The sequence below is a fragment of the Buteo buteo genome, chromosome 25, assembly GCF_964188355.1.
Source record: "Buteo buteo chromosome 25, bButBut1.hap1.1, whole genome shotgun sequence".
Lineage (NCBI taxonomy): Eukaryota > Metazoa > Chordata > Aves > Accipitriformes > Accipitridae > Buteo > Buteo buteo.
The window spans coordinates 16,970,459-16,989,307 of NC_134195.1; the positions used below are offsets into that span (position 1 = coordinate 16,970,459).

Consider the following 18,849-nt stretch of genomic DNA (forward strand, 5'->3'; position numbering starts at 1 on the left):
TGTGGTATGGAGCCTGATCATGTAAATCATGACATATACACTGGGAATGCCAGTTCATCACTTTGGCCATTTGTCTCAAGAAGACGAAATAAATAACTAAGGGATCCATTTTCATAATTTTCATTTTGAAAGGTGCTGTGTATAAGAGTATATTAATTCCTTATCATTTTAAAGGGGCTGCTTTGAAGTATCTTGGAAGCAAGAGAATTTCCCTTCTGCACTGGAAAGCTGGATGACAGTACTGCCTGCTCTTCAAAATACTTTGACTACTATCTTCTTCAGTTCTATGCTTACTCAACCTCTATGACTTCTAGATCAAATTTTCTCCATTTATGTCAGTAAATAAGACAGTGCTTCCTGATGGTCCATCCTGTACACTCAAAGACAGGATTCAAAAGTCAAAGCACGTTATTTCTGACATACATTCTCATCGCTAGGGACATTCAAAAAGATGCATCAACGTATCAGTTAAAGCAATAATCTTAAAAATAAAATCACCATCTCCTTCACATATTTTACCATTTTTCCATCCACAGATGGAAATAAGTCTGGATTCAGACCTAAGCCTGGACCTTAGTTCAGAGTTCTGCTGATTAGGCTCTCCACAGAGAGCCCATGCTATCAGAAGAATAACTGGTTAATATTTAGTTTTTTATCACTGAAGTAAGGAGAATGGATTTCAAACAAAACATTCCAGCTCTGTGGAACATAAAAATGCCTTTCATAAATGCTTATTGTTCTGTGTTACGAGTACATTTTCAGAATATTTCCGTGTATAAAGCTTTTTTTAACGCCAACAAATTAAAATCTGGAGTTTGTCTAAGCAAATCATTTCTAAGGCTATATGTTCTTGTCTATGGATGTCATGGGAAACCTTTTTTCACAGAATCTCAGGACACAAAACCATTAAACATTTTTGAATAAGACTGCCTTAGATTTAAATAATGAATTTATATAGAAAGACATATATATGGATAGTATAATCTTTCACTATTTTGTTCTTAGGTCATTAAGAACACCAATGTCAAATATAATGCATTGATTTGTTCTTTTACCAGACTACCTCACGCTTCGTATTTGGTAGTCCTACCTGCTTGGCTTATAAACATAAATGTTATTTGTGATTAATTGGACTTGAACTATTTATTGTTAAGTATTTTCCTGCTGCATTCTCTCTCATCTGCATCAAATTAAGTGAGATTTCACCTAAATTGGCAAGTTTGTTCTGCTTAAGATGATTCATAATAGCCACATGTTTACATTCCACAGATTTCCAGACATGGGCTTCAAAAGGGGGAAAAAAAATCAGAAACTTGAGCAACATTTTTCTCTGACTTTCCACCCTTTCAGTGTCCAGCCACATGTCTACAGGCACCTCTCCTTTTTCTTCCCATCCATTCAAACTCCTATGAAAAGTAAGTCCTGATTTTCTAGGAGACTTTATTATGGCCTGAGGTTATTAGCCCAGGGTGAGTATATATTAATAATCTCTACCTTTGTACAGATTTTTTGGAACTTGGCATGTATGACCACATCCATTGGAACAGCACTTCTTCACTCCAGAACATTCACTATCAGCTTCACAGCTTTCAACACAGGCAGCTGCAAAACCGCTGGCCTTCTCAGGTGCTGGGCAGTCCCCTTGCTTCACAGACAGGATGTACTTAAGGAATTCACAGCTAGTTAGGCATTCATAATTCTTCTTGGGGAAAAGAGGCTAAAGGGAAAACAAAAGAATTGTATAAAGTTTTCAACAGGGGAAAAAAAAAAAAAGAAAAGAAAAAGAAAGAAAAAATGTTGTACATTTTCCAAGACCTCCTAAAGGAAAATTCAGATTTTCAGCTTTTGTAAGACTGTCCCTGCAGATTTATATATTCAAGCCACTTCTAAAAAAGCATTCCAAGTACAGAATGATGAATTCCCTCAAGTAAGACCACCATCTTTAATGGAATAAAGTTGTTTATATCTGCCAGCTTCCCCTTGTTTTCCTCACATTGGCTGGCTACAAAGTTGCTCAATGACAGATTAAAAACAGTCCCAAAACAAAGGGGAAGCAATGGTCAGACAGTCTTCTTTTTGGACTACCCCACATTCCTCTCTTTGTACTTCATAACACTTTACCCACAATATCTGATGTAATGCCACTCTAGATAAATAACTGAAATCTTGTCTCATTATACTGTTTGAACTGAGCTGGCTAAGAGAAGATTTTCTAGCATCTTTATGTTCTTGCCAGCATATTAGTAGTTGTATAACTCTTCATGGAACTGGAACTAAATTTCTGATAAAATTATCAGCAGAAAATACAGATTAAAATAAGCCTTAAATATACTGATTGAAGATCAAAGTAGATGCTACTTCTTTGAGAAATCAAGTCCTAGTTATATGAGAGGTTGCTTCAACGCATAGACATTTTATAGCCTATGTACTACTCAGAAGTTTACAAGGTTCACTTAAAACTCCATTAAAAATATCAACTAGCACCCTGGGGAGAACATTGTGTGTGACCTGGGGACTTCATCTCCTCTTTTATCTGGTGTTTTATTTAGTTCGGTGCAAAAACAGCTAAAGTGATTCCCTCCAAGTGATTGGTGGAACTGTAGATGGGCAACCCATGTAACTGGGGTTATCTATAGCCTGTCTTTCTATCTCAGAGCAACCAAAAACCTTCCACTCTGACAGATCTGATTTACAGATTCCTAAGCCTACCCAGAAATTATAACCCAGTCTCCATCCAACTATTCATGTAATTTCTGCAACTTCCTTCCATATTCAAATGTTTTACTTTCTTATTTTTACTGTTTTCCTATTTTTGGTAAAATGAGAAAGACTCCCCTATTACAGAGGCCAAAGTGTTTCACGGACTATATGTCAGTTTATTCTCCAAAGTCACTGTGGTCCAAGAATGTGCCACTACGTTACCTCTGCTATCTTCTCCTACAGAACAGTCCAGAATTTTTGAATCAGATTTGTAAGGATGCATTTAGGTGTTACAGCTTAACCAGCCTAAAGGCTGCCAAAATGAGCCGTCCTTACATCTCCTACCGACCCCAGCGATCCTTGGACCACACTCCTGCTGTTCTCCCCATTGGAATGCACCTGATCCCATGGTTAGCCAGTTAAGAAGCTAAACCAGCAGGAAACTGAATTTATGGAAAAAAAGGAGTCAGGTAAACTCTCTCCTTTTCTTCTTCACAAGTAAGGTTCCTTTAACATCAGTGCACTCATTGAGTAGATAAGAAGTAACATACCAAGCAGGGACCTTGAGAATCACAAAGCTCCAGATTTTTCACAAAACACAAAAAGATTAAAAACACTCTCAAAGGAAAACAGCCTTGTTTAATTCAATCAAACAATGTCCATGGAGCATACATGAGTCTGAGAGAAAGGAAAGTAGTCCCCTACTTTTGTGTGTGTGTGTGAAGCTAATTTCAAATCCTAAAACATCACAAATTTGCAGCTACTTAATTAAAAACTTTATAGCTCCCTGAGGCATAATACGTCCTCAAGGCTTCTCCTCCTCACCCTATTTCACAGCTCATTTTTCAGTTAGCTGCTAAATGTGCTGCTCTTCATTACAGGCCTTTGAAGTTCTAAATTTAGCTTCAACCACAAAACACTAATCAAAGAGGGATGCTCACTGTTTTTAACTACAATAGAACAGTGTTCTACAAATGTTTTCCTTTTAAACCAATTTTATACGTATTTTCACCCGTATCTGGAAACATACAGCCTGAGTGAGAAGTGATATATGAGAATGACATAAATTAGATCCACTAAAACTGGTTTATTACACTACCCTAGAGTTTTTTATATGAGGAAGCAGCAATTAATCTGGGTTAAAGAACTCTTACAAGGATTGGTTTTCATGAGAAATTTTTCTTTGTCTTCTAATGTAACTACATACATCAGTAATCCAATAAACCCTATTTACACATAGTTGGATCTAAGTACTTTTTTAGTTAAAATTATAGCTTTTCCTGATCATCTTCATGATGCTAAAATCATTTAAACATAAGACATGCTCTTGTACCAGAAAAAGAGTGCCCACAGCAATGAGGGAGGATTTAAGTCAGTATATCACTGAGATCAATTCATCACTTAAGGTCACTTCTATTTTTTTATAGGAAAAGGTGAAAATCTTCATAAACATACACTTTCACAGACTTCAATAAAGTTGTATCTTTATATTGATTTAGTTCTAATAAAGCAGCTTTCTATTGAGATGATATTTCCATTTTGTACTAAAAAACACATTTCCACCAATTGAGCAGAGCCATGTTTTAAATCCAGTAAGACCATCTCCTTTTTTGTACTAGTTTAACTCATCTAGGTTTGCTTATTCACCAGGTTATTCTGAAACATGATTCAGGAACAGTTTTCCAAAGACTTGTTCCTGAATAATTATGTATTTTGATAGTAGTCTTCTGAACTAGGAGTCCACAATCCTGGAGAGATATTCTTTTAGAAATCAGATTGACTTTCACATACAGGAAAGCCATCTTTTCTAGCTACCCGGCACAAGGATTTTCACACAATGACATTTTATCTTTTCAACAAAGATACTCTTTCTTACACATGGCCAGAAAAGATAGAAGGGCATGTGGTAGAAATAGCATCTTGCAGGAGGGATTTAACGGCACCTTCTGAGAGAAGTTAGGTAAGAGTGGCTGGATCAAGTCTTAAAACTTCAAGTTGAGATAAACCATTTGGTCAGGGAAAAAAAAAAATTTTTTTTCTAAACTCAGACTTAATAAGTCTAAATTGTTATATGTGTACCCATACAAATGAAAGCAAATGCTGTAAAAACCCCATGTTTGTTAGCTGTCTACTTGAAGCTAATAATTTAAATGAAAGAGACAGCTAGAACAAAGTGAGAAAGAGTGCCCTTGGGCTGACTTACCTCACAGAAGCTTTGGCAATGGTTTTTCTTCAGGTCCCAGGACTCTTTGCAGGGCTCCAGGCACTAGGAAGAATCAGGAGGCAGAGAAGTGTCAGGAAGAGAAAGAAATAAACAACCACAAATGACCCCATTTCTTCTCCAGTTGTTTGTTTGGCCCATAGGAAGTTAATAATAGGCTTTAAAAATCCACTTCTCCTGAGGATAAGATTGTGTCATTGAGTCACAGTGTCAGAGCAAGGTCATGCCAAGCCACGGTTAGATTACAAGAAATATTTTCAGTATTTCTTACTGTACAAGGCAATTGCCTCACTTGTTTATACGCCATCCTATTTTCCGTGTTATTGAATCTAGGTCCTAATACCATTTAACACAGTGCCACTGGATCACAGAGACAATGTCAAAAGCACTACTCTAAACTACAGAAAGTTAAATCTTCTCCTCACTGACCAGCCTAAAGATTAGACAGGCACATGGCTTCCCAAGCGAGAAACTATTTTATCAAGCTTTGGGGTAAACTCAGCAGAGGTTTAACCACTGTTCCTGTATAAATAGACAATGTGCACTGGTCTGTTAGCAAAGCCACTTTACTTCAAGTACCATATTATCATTTCTTCACCTTCAACCTCTACTGCCGCGGTTATACACAGAGTTGAGATTCCAACTCTGCAAACCAGAGTCAAGCTTCACAGCACAGCATAAACTATTGAGAGCATTTGCTGCAGCTGAAACATAAATTCAGACTCGCATCCAGAAACCTCTTCTCTTCCTTTGTTAGACATATGATCTTGGAAAATACTGGCATTGTTGGGAGTTAATAACACCTACTCCTTCTGGTAATAGTGGAAAGATACTTATTGCACCAAAAAGAAAGGCCTTTGACTTGCAATTTAGTAGTTACATAATTTGCTTCTCTTATACATAGTATTAGATTGGATCCCTATATATTTATGCTATTCAAAAACAAGCATGACTACTTAGAGGCTGTACCTCAGCTGTCCACCTGTACCGTTAATGTGCTAAAAAAATTAGTGGTTTAAAAGTTAACCATTTTTCTTACTAGCAACAACACCTGAAAAATATAATAAAACCATTAGTCACAGAAGTTATATATTTCAGGAATGAAAAATGCCACTCAAATTTTATATATATATATATATATATATATATTTTGGTCTTTTAGACTCAATTTCTAGCTCTTGAAAATTCACAATGTTCTGTATACAGAGTAATTAGAAGGATACATTACAAAATGTCACTGAAGTCAGTAAGTTTAATTCATTCCAGAGTATTGCTCCTTCTGTAGTATAGTTACTGCACATTTGAGCCCAATACCACTGTCATGCCAATTTTACAACTCTACTAACTGCCTGATGGATTTAGCCCCAAGTTACAGAGGTATAAATGGTGTCAAGACAAAAATCAGCAACATTTTGACCACACTGGGACTTTGTCAGTGATCCTGGAGGCTGTCAGGATTTCCATACCCTTGCCTTCTCTGAATTCTTGCTTCGCTGCTGCTCAGCCACACAGAGCGTATCTAAACCAGTGCGTCCACAACCTTCAGGTGACAGCTAGGACCAAGTTCATGCTGGCTGGCCCACCTCTCCTGCAGGCTCTAGAACAAAAGAGTTGGTACTCCTGGAAGGAAATACCAAGATGCTGTGTGCTTCAGAGGGTTTGTTCAAGGCGCGCGTACGAGGACGGCTTCACCTGCAGTGCAAGTAGGTTCCAGCACTTGATGCCTTGACTGGCTGACTCTCTGCCTCAGTTATCACACAGGACTGCCCAGGCTACTCTTTTTGAGCCCCAGCATCTCCTGCCATCAGGGCAGGCAGAGATGATGATGTCAACTCAGACACGTTAAAGGCAAGATGGACAAAATGAACCAGGGCTGAGCAGTATCCTGCAATCTGACTGCTCTCAGAATACTCCAAGGGAAACAGATGATGGAGCAAGCCATAAGACCTCCATCATAAGCTTTATAGGCTCTGATTAGAGTGCGCTTACCTATACATAAACAAAAAAATCTTCCTACTCCTGCCGTATGAAGAGTCCTCAGAGCACTGGGCTTAGCCTAGCACCATGGGCTGCTGCAGAAGCCGACTGCCTGGCTTTAGTGGAGCTGCACCATTCCGGAGGTTGGAAAAAAACTGGTAGCAGACAGAAATGTTGCCAATAACTTTTCACTAGAAGAGTTTGGGACTGTCCTTCTAAAAAGGTAGTTATTAAGCTTGCAATAACAAAGGTGAGAGCATCTCACAAACACTGGGGTTTGTGCATTTACCCTCTTAGCTACTCTGTTCTGAGCTTCCCCTAAACTGGGAAGCTGGAAAAGCTGGAAGCTCGGATCCAGGTCTCACCTTTGAGTCCTCAACTTAAACTGTAAATCAGCTGAGATCTTAAGATCCCCCCACTGTCTGGTGAGCTTTATCCTCTAAATTGCAATAATCTCAGGTACAGAGATACCTTTTTTTCCCCATGAAGTTTCTCCTGATGTTTTATATGGAGAGGGAAATGTGTTCCAGATCCAATGTGTTATGTACATGCTAGCTCTGAAGAAGGGCTATTGTGCACATATTTTTGTCTTTTTCCATACATTTCAGCTTTCCAATAAACTCTCTGTCCCCATAAACTTTAGCCTGTCTGGTTCTGTTAAACTTTCTCATCCCATTTACATGTGTCACTCTGAGCCGTATCTTTCATCTGGAAAGGGTTGTGGGTTTTTTCTCATCTTTGGCAAGCTTTGCTATGAACGTACATCAGGATGAGTCTACTGAAGAACACACATTTTGCAGTGCTCCACACAGTATGTAGTAAAACATTTTTCCCTCCGCTATGGATCTCCCCCATTTTTAGTCCATCCAGCCAAGGCAAGCACCAAGTTGAAAATTCTCTCAAGAAAAAGCAGAATCAGGCCTTACATCGAGAGCAGCTGAAGGTTTTCTGACAGGTATCGTTCCATGCATAATAAAAGTTAAAATCAAGAAAATGTGAGCCAGAACTAGTGGCAATAACATCTGTTTTCTTAAATCCATGTCTTCAGAGAATATAAAAAAAAGAGCATACATCTTAAAATTTAAAATTTCAATAATACATTTCTAATAATTTCAATGCAGCTCAGCAAAGCCCTGACCCAAAGCTCCCCCAGACCAACAGGGGTTATTTCACTGGTGTTTAGCTTAGCCTTGATGTCTGAAAAGAAAGCCTACAGCATTTCCCACCGATGAGAAGAGCTCCAAGGAAATATCTAAAACACCCATGAGAAAACTATTCCCACCCAGCAGGTGAACACATCCAGGTTTTCCGGATTAGCGTAAATGTGCGAGCCTGTTAAAAGGATACTGAAATCCTCCATCCCGGATAAAAAGGAATCTAGGCCAAGCAGCAAGCTGGTTTTGCCTCTACTTTGTGTAATAAAAAACACCTTGCAGACATTCCCACGCGCCCTCCGAAGCCAAGCTGAGGCGCGGAGCCGGCAGACCCCCAGCAGGCAGGAGGGCAGCGATGTGGGGAGCATCCCGGCATTCCGGGGACGTCCCAGATGTTACCGGTCCCCTGCGGCCACCGCTGGCCGCTGCTGCGGCATCCCGTCAAGGCTGCTCTGCTGCGGGGCTGGGAAGAGGCACGAAACACTGGACCAGTCCTTACGGGCCGGTGGCACCCTTCAGAAGATGATGGGAGTTAATTACAATGGCCTTGCTAAATGGAATCCTCCTAAAGCACCCGTTTTGTCATCTCCTGTGGATAAACCTGGAAGCTGTCAGCTTGCTTTCTTCACCCAGACTGCTGCAGAGCTGTTATTCCGTACTAGACATCTGCAGCAAAAGCCAAAAGGAGGGCTAATAGAAAGCACCACAGCGTTTGTCATCCATCAAAATTTGTGTGTGTGAGTACACATGCACACACACACAGGTGTAATATATCAGATACTACTACAGTTCTGTTAATACTTAGACTGTATAAAATTAGGAACAAGGGCAAAGTACTGTTTCATTCAAGGGAGAAGGATTACTATCGCTTTAAAATATTTTGGTTTGTATTTTTTTATTTCTTTTCTGTTAGAGAAGTCTTTTTTGTTCTGATTTTTAAACTATAAATAAAGCAACTATGAGATTAGCATATGATGCATACCGTTTACAGTAGTTAGGAAAGGGATTTTCAAAATAGTCCACCAATACTTTTGCTTGGGAAATGTTGCCTTTGACTTGAATGGGAGAGAGATACACCAACACAGCAATTCTGAAAGCCTAATAAATTGCAAAACATCACTTAAGTATTGAAATAAATACTCATTCAAATACCGTATATTTATTCAAATATTATATTTAAATTAAATAGCTGATATGACATATTTATAACTGTTTAAAAAGCAAACAATTATTTATTTCAGAGTAGAAGAGTCTACCCACAGTACTTTTGTGTAATAAGGCTTCTTCCTTCACCAAAGGGGAACCAAGTCATATGTAAACTATTGTAAAAAGAATGGAATCAAAGTGTTATAGCTGGAATATAATTATTCTTTTCATTATCATTCACCATCTGGTTTCTCACAACAGTAAGGTCAGAAATTAATGATTTATGTTTACAATATATATTTAAGTGTTTTGCTGTCCTAAGGTATTTAATTAAATGAACTTAGATGGTTAAAAAAAGGAAAAAAACACATTTCAGTGTACAGTCTCCTATGAACCTGCCATGTCATGAAGACAAGCACCTGAAAAATACATATACTCACTATCAGGCACTGAGCAGAGAACTTTCTTGGGGTCAGGAATTCAACCAAAGTCAAAGGAGAATATAGTGTTCAGCACTCTTAGAATCATTTCGTGATGGGTACACTTTAATATATAACTGTGCCTAAAGGAACCATGAGAAAAGTGATTTTCAATCTGTAAATCTTAGCATAGTGGCAGTAAACACAATGTAAAACATAAACAGGCAGCAAGAGAGAAATAACTGATTTTGAGATTATTTTTAATCTTCATCTGCTGTTTATCAATAGCAATAGAAATTGTTACTTTCTGTGTCTCAAAAATTGGACTATGAGTTGTCCAAAGAACACAATTTTTTGGTTTCAGAACAGTAAATGCACAGTTGAATATTTACCAGTCCAAATCAATTAATAGCACGCTAGCTTGGTAGAACAATATTAGGTATTAGCGGTATCACATCATAGAACATACTATCTTCTGAACAGTTTGAACAACTACTTTTCTTCTTTACTATATGAGTCATGAGATGCAGGATGTGTTTATTGAAACTATTTCTCATGATAAAACTAAAGAGATGCATCAGGAAGATTTATAATTTAAAAAATTTTGACACGTCAATTAAAAAAAATCTCCCATTAGCTCTGGATTATATTTTCCCAAAAGACCCATACACAAAAAAACAATCCTCAAACGTTCTCTTCCTAGAAGATACATCTCATTTATTAATGCCAAAAACAAATATCAGTATTTATGTTACTGTTTGAATCAAAGACCAAATTAGATTCTCCAAATTGACACGAGTCTGATTTGGTGCTTCTGCACTTAGGAGGACACGGTGTAATTCTAAAAGCTATACCAACAAGGAAATAATTTAGCAGAATAGGAGAATATTAATTACACTTACAAGTAGGTAAGAATCACAACTCTGACAATTTGCAATGAAACAGAAGAAAAGCATCCTGGGGTGAGACCAATGAATCCATCTGAAGGACTTTGGCTGCCCACTTAAGGAACGCACATAATTTTTGTCAAATCATTTTATAAAATTCCATTTATTTGTCTCTCAAATTCCTGTGGTAATGCATGTCCTCATAAACTTTAAGATGGGTATTTTCCTTCCATAGATTCAAGGCAGCTTACCTGAATTCTGCATATTAAAATGAAAGAAGTGTTTGGTTATGAAATTGAAGTTAGACGCACTCTTTTAAAGATCCCTGTTCAATTTTTTTTTTCATCTCCAGTTTAAACCTTTGACCAGCCCTAAGGTATGGGCTGTCTACCCACCCAGAACACACAAGTGTGACTGTTTCATAATGTACATTACAAAATGAAAAGCTCAGGTAAACAGAACTATATGCCGTGAGAATTTCAGGCACTTCGAGTGAGGAATCGTGCAGAGGCAGGTAAGTGAATCCAGAATTGGGATGCAAAAAAAACCTTTTCCCATTCCTATGCTGGATTATTCTGGATGCTCTCCAAAACCCACGCTCAATAGTTTGATTGATTCGGAGGCTTCACGTGAGTAATTCTCCATGTGAGCGGTTCTCGGTACCAGGGTACTGCCCTCAAGCTTGCAGGCACCTTTCCTAGCGATCAAGTGCCCAAGATGAGGCACTGCAGCACTTCAGGTATGAGAAATTTCGGGTGCTCGTACACCCTGCCAGGTCACGCACCCCCTGTACACGTCTATCTTCTTTAAAACAAACCGTTAGAGGTGGAGATGCACTAATGAATCAGCTGGTTCCTCAGGCCAAAAAAATCCCCGAGCCCAGACAGGAGTGTTCAACTGCAGAATCAGTAGCCGTCATATTAGCTTGTAGATCGATGCACGCTGCTCAAGAAGCCTCTGAGCATTTTGTGGGATCCATTTTAAGCCGAGTCAGTCTCTTGCTTCTCTGCCTCTTTTGCCTCTCCTCCCCCATTAGCAGACTGAACCATCGGAACACTAGTCACCAACTTTCTAGAAACACGGTGTGACATTTCAGCTCCTAAAATTCATTTAATGCAGACTGGGAGAGGTTTAAGTATCTTTAAAACTTTGAAAGTCTAATAGAAACAACTGCGAAATGTATTCTTTTATGTAAAATAGCAGTTTCATGTGGCTACTTGGAGTTACTCCTCTGTTCACGTTAAAGAGATTCTCATGAGAATTACACTAGTAATATATTTCCCTTGTAACTGAACAAACAAATGGGTTAAATGACAGAGAAAGGTTCCCTGACTGTGTCGCCTGTTTTCTCTCCTGTAGGTCAGTGAGCATCATGATTTGGTGAAAAGGAGTGATTTTGTATTCCAGGATCAAGTCTTAATTAAATTAGTTACAGTTGGGGTTATTCTGTGACATTATCATGTACACTGGGAACCCAGCTGATACTGTCTGAAAGTATTGCTAATTGTAGAGCTGGTTTTGAATGAAAGCCAGGTCTTAGATTTTAAATGGTCACTAAAGAATGTGCTTGGTTAGAGTGATCTGGGTCTTTAAAATCCCTTTAAGGAGCACTTCTTAGTCTTTCTCAAAATGTATTTTTTCTTGTTCTGTACTGATGACATCCTGACACATACTGTGATGGGGCAGATGACAAGGAACAGGTTACTAACGTGGAATTTGTTATCATCTGCAAGTACTAATTTATTCTAATTAATAAAAGTATATGTATACAAAGAAAAAGAAAAATCCTTCATTTGTAATCTACATTCAGACAGTGCATCCTTATGTTTTAGGACAGATGACTGCTTTGTATTTTTCAGAATTTAACTGCTCAGAAAGAAGTACCAACCAAATACCTGGGGCTGGCACTGAAACTAAGGGAATGGTGTCTCTACTGGAGATGTAGTTAACAGCTACCTTAACTATTCTGAGTCCTCTTCAATTGTAAGGTAACAAAGTGCAGCACAAACCTCCAGGGTCCAACAGGAGCAAGTAGGGACAGACAGGGACAGGGAACAGCAGCCACATGGCCACCATCCCATTATATTGTATGGCATCACCCAAGGGTGTACCTGCAGCATCCTTGTCTTGACTTGATTGATAGTAAATTAAATTGATGCTGTTTCTTCCCCAAGTTGAGCCTGTCTTTAGCCCGTGACCATAAGTGGGAAGTGATCCCTCCCCATCTTTTTGTTGACCCAGGAGCCTTTCTTTATATTTTCTCCTCATCCCACCTTGGCCGGGGTGGAGGAACAAGCGAGCGGCTGCGTGGTGCTTTGTTACCCGCTGGGTTTAAACCATGACACAGATTTTTCTGGTTAAGTCACAAGTGACCTCATCCAGAGCAATTTGGCATTAAAGTACTAAGGGTTAAGTTATGAGAATACAGCATTTTGTGTTGAGTTCTAACATCAGAAAGTAAGAGGGAATATAAGCCATCCAGCAGTGGTCTTTGTCAACAAGAATGAGAGCCATATTTCCTGGCAGAACTTGGTATATCCCTTATGAAAAGACTAGCAAAAGCTGTATAACAGAGATCCAAAACATATCATTATATATGCAACTGAGATTTACTTTTAATAATTCTTATCTAAGAAGGATGATGCATACAACCTGCATGTGAAATATGGAATTTACAACACATCACTTGCTTTAGAGAATTTTCCAGGAATTGCATTCTTTCTATTTTTCCTCATTGTTTTTATATTTTAAGAAAAAGATGGTAAATTACATCTTCCAACTATATGCTAAATATAAACCTACGAAGTGAGACATTCCCTATCTGGCACCTTGAACTGAAGTCTTGAAAGTTATGAACAACCCTTATGCACCTCAAAATGGTGTTAATACTGAAATACTTTTAAAAATCACATTTCAAAACCAGCATTAAATGATGTTACTTCTGGTTTCACATCCGAGCAGTGTGCTCTCAATAAATGTAAACTATTTCTGCAGATGGGACTGTTAGTGTCTCATAACAGACAACTAAAACCTTCACTTCACCAAACCATGCAGAACATAGCTACAGTATCTTCCAATTATGAATTCTGAAGGACACAGAAAACGAATATTATTATCCAAAATACTATCCAAATAAGTAAGAGAAGGACAGCATACTGACATGTTTCTTTGAAGCTCTATTTTGCTACTTGAGAAGGGAGGTAGACAAAGCCTTGATTTCACCTCTGTTTACTCAGCCTTTTACAAGGCTTAGACATACAGTTACTGAAGCAAACTGCAGCAGTTTTAGGTGCAACTGTTTTCTCTGTTACCAGCACTTTGGAGAGTGGTCTGGCCATTCGAATGGTCATTTCAGAGCAGAAGCTTTACTGGCTGCAAAGCCAAGCAGCATAGTTTAAACTCCTATAGCAAACAGCTGCATTCGATGTGTATTTATTTTACTTGGGTGTAGAGGGACTAAAAGCACACATATGGACAGGTACTACTGCTCTCCACAATTATGCAAACTTGCTAATATCAAATCAGGACTTACAGTAAAGGAAATTTTCAGAAGTGCAATTGTTGGATATCTAACAAAAACATGAACTTGAAAAAATAACTTTCTTTTAATTGTCCAGTTCACTTCAGTAGACAAACATCAGGGATGCCAATACCACAATTTTAAGTGTTAGCAATCTGAGTTACCGAATGCCTTCAATACCCTAAGCAAATAAAGGAAGCCTTATGACTTAGGATCAGTATTTCCTGGAACAGAGATAGGGAAAGGGCTAGTCAGTATACCGGTTAACTCTGTCCAGACCTTTGCATATACAAAGTAGCATTACAGGCTTTGCTCCTAAAATGGAGGCTCTGTTTCAACAATTTGGATAAAAAAGCTGTTCTGACTTCATTGATCTCTGAAAATCCACCATTTCAAATCTCCATATGCTCCAACACCCTGCATGAGAGCACCAGAAAGACCAAGACCATTGCCAAGAACTTCAGGTCAAATTTTCTGGAAGTCCCTGTAGCCTTTGCTGTAAATTCCCAGAATTAAACAGCAAGTGAAAGCTACCAGAAAAGTTGTACATGTACTGATGGTGAGAATCACTGAAGGTGTTGAAAATGAAGGTACTGTTCTGACATAAAATATTTGGAAAGTAAATGACTATTAAAAAAGAGGGGGGAGGGGGGAGAGAAGTCATATCATCACACTGTAGCAGAAATGCAGCAGTTTCAGCTCTAATCCTTTTGGAGTGAAAATAACTTTCAACACTGACAGCTTGATAACTATCTGTATGGCTTAGTTGTCTGGCATGTCAAACTTTGCCAGCAGAAGTGTTTGGTTGAAAGGACAGAAGAACAATCCTAGGATGCTTTTCATGTTTTTATTGTTACCAAATCAAAATCATGGCCATCGATGTCAACAGAAAATTGGCTCCTAAACATTAGTTCATTCCTGACCAGTCCTCTTCAAAGTTTGTTTACAGGGTTTTGTACCAGCAGATGAAACTGGGACATGCATTTTCATCTCTTTTCCTGCCTCATAGCCTAGAGCTTAACACAGTCACCAAATAACACCTTTGAGTTCTTATTTCGCCTGATTTTGAAACATGGAATTGAACTTAAACCTCCTACATTCAAGATGAATGCCCTAAACTTAAAGTATTTGATGGAGCTTTCTCTCTCCTGCTGAAGCTGTTTCATCTTGTATAAGCAATGAGTTCTTCTCTAGAGAAAAGCCTTAAATGTGAACCTCTCACCTTGAAGGGGCATGCCCTAGCAGCACTTTCTGATCCTCCTGAAGTTCTTTTGAAATGCTTATAATAGGTACAAATATTTTGGTTATGTCTCAGTGCAGTAGCTATTCCACCACCACTTCTTTGCTACAGAGATAATATTCTTTTCCACATTCTCCTTTTTTCACATCTTTGTTTCTTCTACCAACCTACACTGGCCGTATAATTGTTGTTACAATTATCCCTATTCAAACTGTTGCCTCAAAGATTGTTTTCCTATCCTATTGCCTTGGGTTTCTGTGCTGCATCAAGTGCCAATTAGTCTCTTTTTTCAAAACTCTTCCTAGCCCTTATTCTAAATCTCCACATTCTGAGGTTTCACCTGTCAAGATACGAGGCATAGCATCGACAAAATGCTCTGAAGCAGCAAGTCCAGCCTGGAGCACTAGTGTGCACACAAGATATGTACTGTGGCAAAGTGCATAAAAAACTTTAAATCAAATGAAGAGTGATATAGTCTAAAAAGGTTAAGAAGCTCTTTTCTAATAAACTTCTTTCTGATAGTGATAATAGCTTTAATTGCTTAGTGCCTTCCTGCTTCTTTCTGTGCTATTGCTTATGTATGGAATTCTTTGGTAGCGTAGCTACCATATTAATGAATAAAGAAATTAACTACCTCAATTAAAAAACAGTAGCAGTTTTGCCTCTCTCTGAACTTTTTTTCTTCAGGCTGTAGTCCCACAGTGCAGTTTACCAATGAACTGATTTGTCATGTTTGCGTCTGTTCCACCAATCTATCATGGATCAGTCATGCCAACTCTTTCTTTCTGCTTTTAAAGCTTCTCCAAGATTGCATCTATAACCTAGAGAGTAAAGCAAAACGGCAGAAACTTTCCACTTGTGCATCCCTACTGTTTCTAGATAGCTGTTCCCTGCCACCCTCTCTATGCGGAGAGGGTCCAAAGAAGGGCAAAGAAGGTAATCTAGTAAAAAAACCAGTAATACTTACTGCTAACAATATGGGTCTGCAAAACGTAACAGCTTTTCCATTCCAGATATTAGAACTGCAGATGGGCTTTCACAATTTGTTTCCAGCAGTAGCAACAGTGATCAGCTGATGGATAACTTTAGGGTTGAACTCGATGATCTTAAAGGTTTTTTCCAACCTAAATGATTCTAGGAGAAGAAGCCCATCTTACACTCTACAATGTCTCTCTCATAAGCTGTCTTTTCATCTCCTAATAGTTGAATATTTGCTTTAGTGATTGCATAATACTTTTAAAGTGAAAGCGAGCATAAATATTTTGACATTTTATATATGCACAGAATTCTCATTGAGAAAACATGATTCCTTTAATCTCAGGCAGACAAGGGAAAGCCTCTTCAAGCTGGCACTTTCCCCTCCCAATCTGTTACAAGGCAGCTTCAGATAACCACACGCGGTCTTGTTATAAACACCATCTTGCTACGCGACTTCAAGTGTCTGTCAGAGCAGCGCTGCTCTCTCCAAGCAAAGTCAAGGTTTTTGTTGCTGTTTTATAAATGAGTTAAACTACTGAACTCTTCTGATAACAGATGACTATCCTTACACATCACCCTGCAAATTCACACATACATTTCTGAATGAAAGAGCCGCAACTAAATGTTCTTTTCGCTTGTAGCCACCCCAGTACCATGGTTTTATAGACCACCTAACAATCAGAGACGACGACAAAAAAGGGGGGTCCTCTTTGTCTAAATCGTTACTTTGTCTCTCTTCCCTGGCTTTCTATTCCCCTCCCAGCACTACCATCACCATCAGAAACGACATATTCCGCATAACTAAACAGCAAGAGCCATAGGGCTTTTCACTTCTAATTTCACGCCATAATAAAATGCAGTGGTTGTTTCACTGGGGGACCTGAAAAGCCTTCCTTTGTGAGGCTGTTTGACGGTCAGGTTAAGTATCACGCTCTGGCAGCAGGCATCTGTGCATGCCTCTTCACGCGGTTATGGCAAAGGAGGGGGAAAAAGAACGGAAAAATGAAAAGGAGGTTGTCTTGAAAAAAATATTCATCCCCTGCTCTGAAGCGAGCAATTCACATTCTATCGCTTGGCCTAAATACTTTTAAATATTGTCTGTTGTCCACCCCACTGATAGACCAATCAATCTAATAATAGTAAATCTAGAAAGTTTTCAGTGTACTCAGAGTTGCGCTTGTTGCTTTAATGGAAAATCTATTGACCTAAAGTAGACTGATGATACACATTTGTGTAGGTGAGAGGAAGGAAAAAAAATAGATCTGAAGAAAATACATTTGCATTTTTATTAATTTCAGAGTAAACAAATTCACGAAAGAACAGTGAAGATGATCAGCAATAACAAACAAGAACTATGGTATTTCTAAAAAGTACCAGGATCATATGTAACAGAAATATTGCTTCATTCTATAAAAATAGAAGTTAAAATTCCATTAATCCAAAGTACAACGGGAACAAAAAGCCAAAATGTAACAGGAAACTCTGTGAAGTGTTCTATACTTAGCTTTTTCCAAATATATTCCCACTACACAAAGAATGTTTTTCTGTCCCATGTTTAGAAACCCTATTGTATCCATTGAATCCTTTGTAAAAAGAGATAATGTGATTCCTTTTCACAATAATCTCTTCATGTATCTTAACATAGTCTACCGGATCACCAAAATGAGTAAAATTCTATCAGTTTTCATGACAATTCATAGAAAAAACACTGCTGAGTAATACTTTAAAAGTTAGTTTCACATATTATTCGGAAAAAAAAAAAATTTAAAAATCGTGTTTTAAATAATAAAGTGTCTGAATACTTTAAAAAAATTAAAACAAAGTAACCTAAAATAGCTATGTTGTTTCAAAGGAATTCTTTCAAAGTTTATTAAGTAAATGCCTTCCCTCCTATTATTTTTCAATGCATGCTATACATGAGCAAGAAAGACTACACTTACACACTAAATTTCTTTATAAGTATCTCTAATTGTTATACCTTTTAGGTTATGGTTATGTGATGGGCATAAGCAAATGCACGTAGCATGGGGAATAAACAAGAGGAGTTAGAGATGTGTGCACACCTGCAGGGCTATAATCTTATTGGCATCACGGAGGCATGGTGGAATGGCTCCTAGGACTGGAGTGTCGGACTGGAAGGATACAGGCTCTTTCGGAAGGACAGGCAGGGGAGACGAGGATGGGGTGTCTCCCTCTATGTCAGAGACCAGCTGGAGCACATGGAGCTCTGCCTGGGGATGGATGAGGAGCCAACCGAGAGCCTACGGGTCAAATAAGAAGGTGATTGTTGACAGCCAACATGGCTTCACAACGGGCAAATCGTGTCTGACAGATCTGGTGGCCTTCTACGATGGGGTTATAGCATTGGTGGATAAGGGAAGAGCAACTGACATCATCTACCTGGACTTGTGCGAAGTGTTTGACACTGTCCCGCACAACATTCTCATCTCTAAAAAACAACTAATATCTCATTTTCCCTCCAAGGCTGAGTAATAAAGGTTAACATTATGGTGTAGAGAAGTAAGTGGGACAAACTGGCAGCTGAGTTAATAAATAAATAGTTCTGATTAAACTATCATAGAACATAATAAACTGTTAAATCGAACC

At 38.5% G+C, this 18,849-nt stretch overlaps 1 protein-coding gene across 1 annotated transcript in view; it reads right to left on the reverse strand.

Annotated features, from left to right (window-relative positions):
* The window catches only part of ANOS1 (anosmin 1), a 145,522-nt gene that overhangs the window by 59,410 nt on the left and 67,263 nt on the right, over positions 1-18,849 (reverse strand). The window contains exons 3-4 of the mRNA XM_075057381.1: positions 4,904-4,966; positions 1,495-1,717 (exon numbers count right to left, since the gene is read on the reverse strand). Of these exons, the coding sequence (XP_074913482.1) occupies positions 1,495-1,717; positions 4,904-4,966 (286 nt within the window). The remainder of the gene's footprint in view (positions 1-1,494; positions 1,718-4,903; positions 4,967-18,849) is intronic.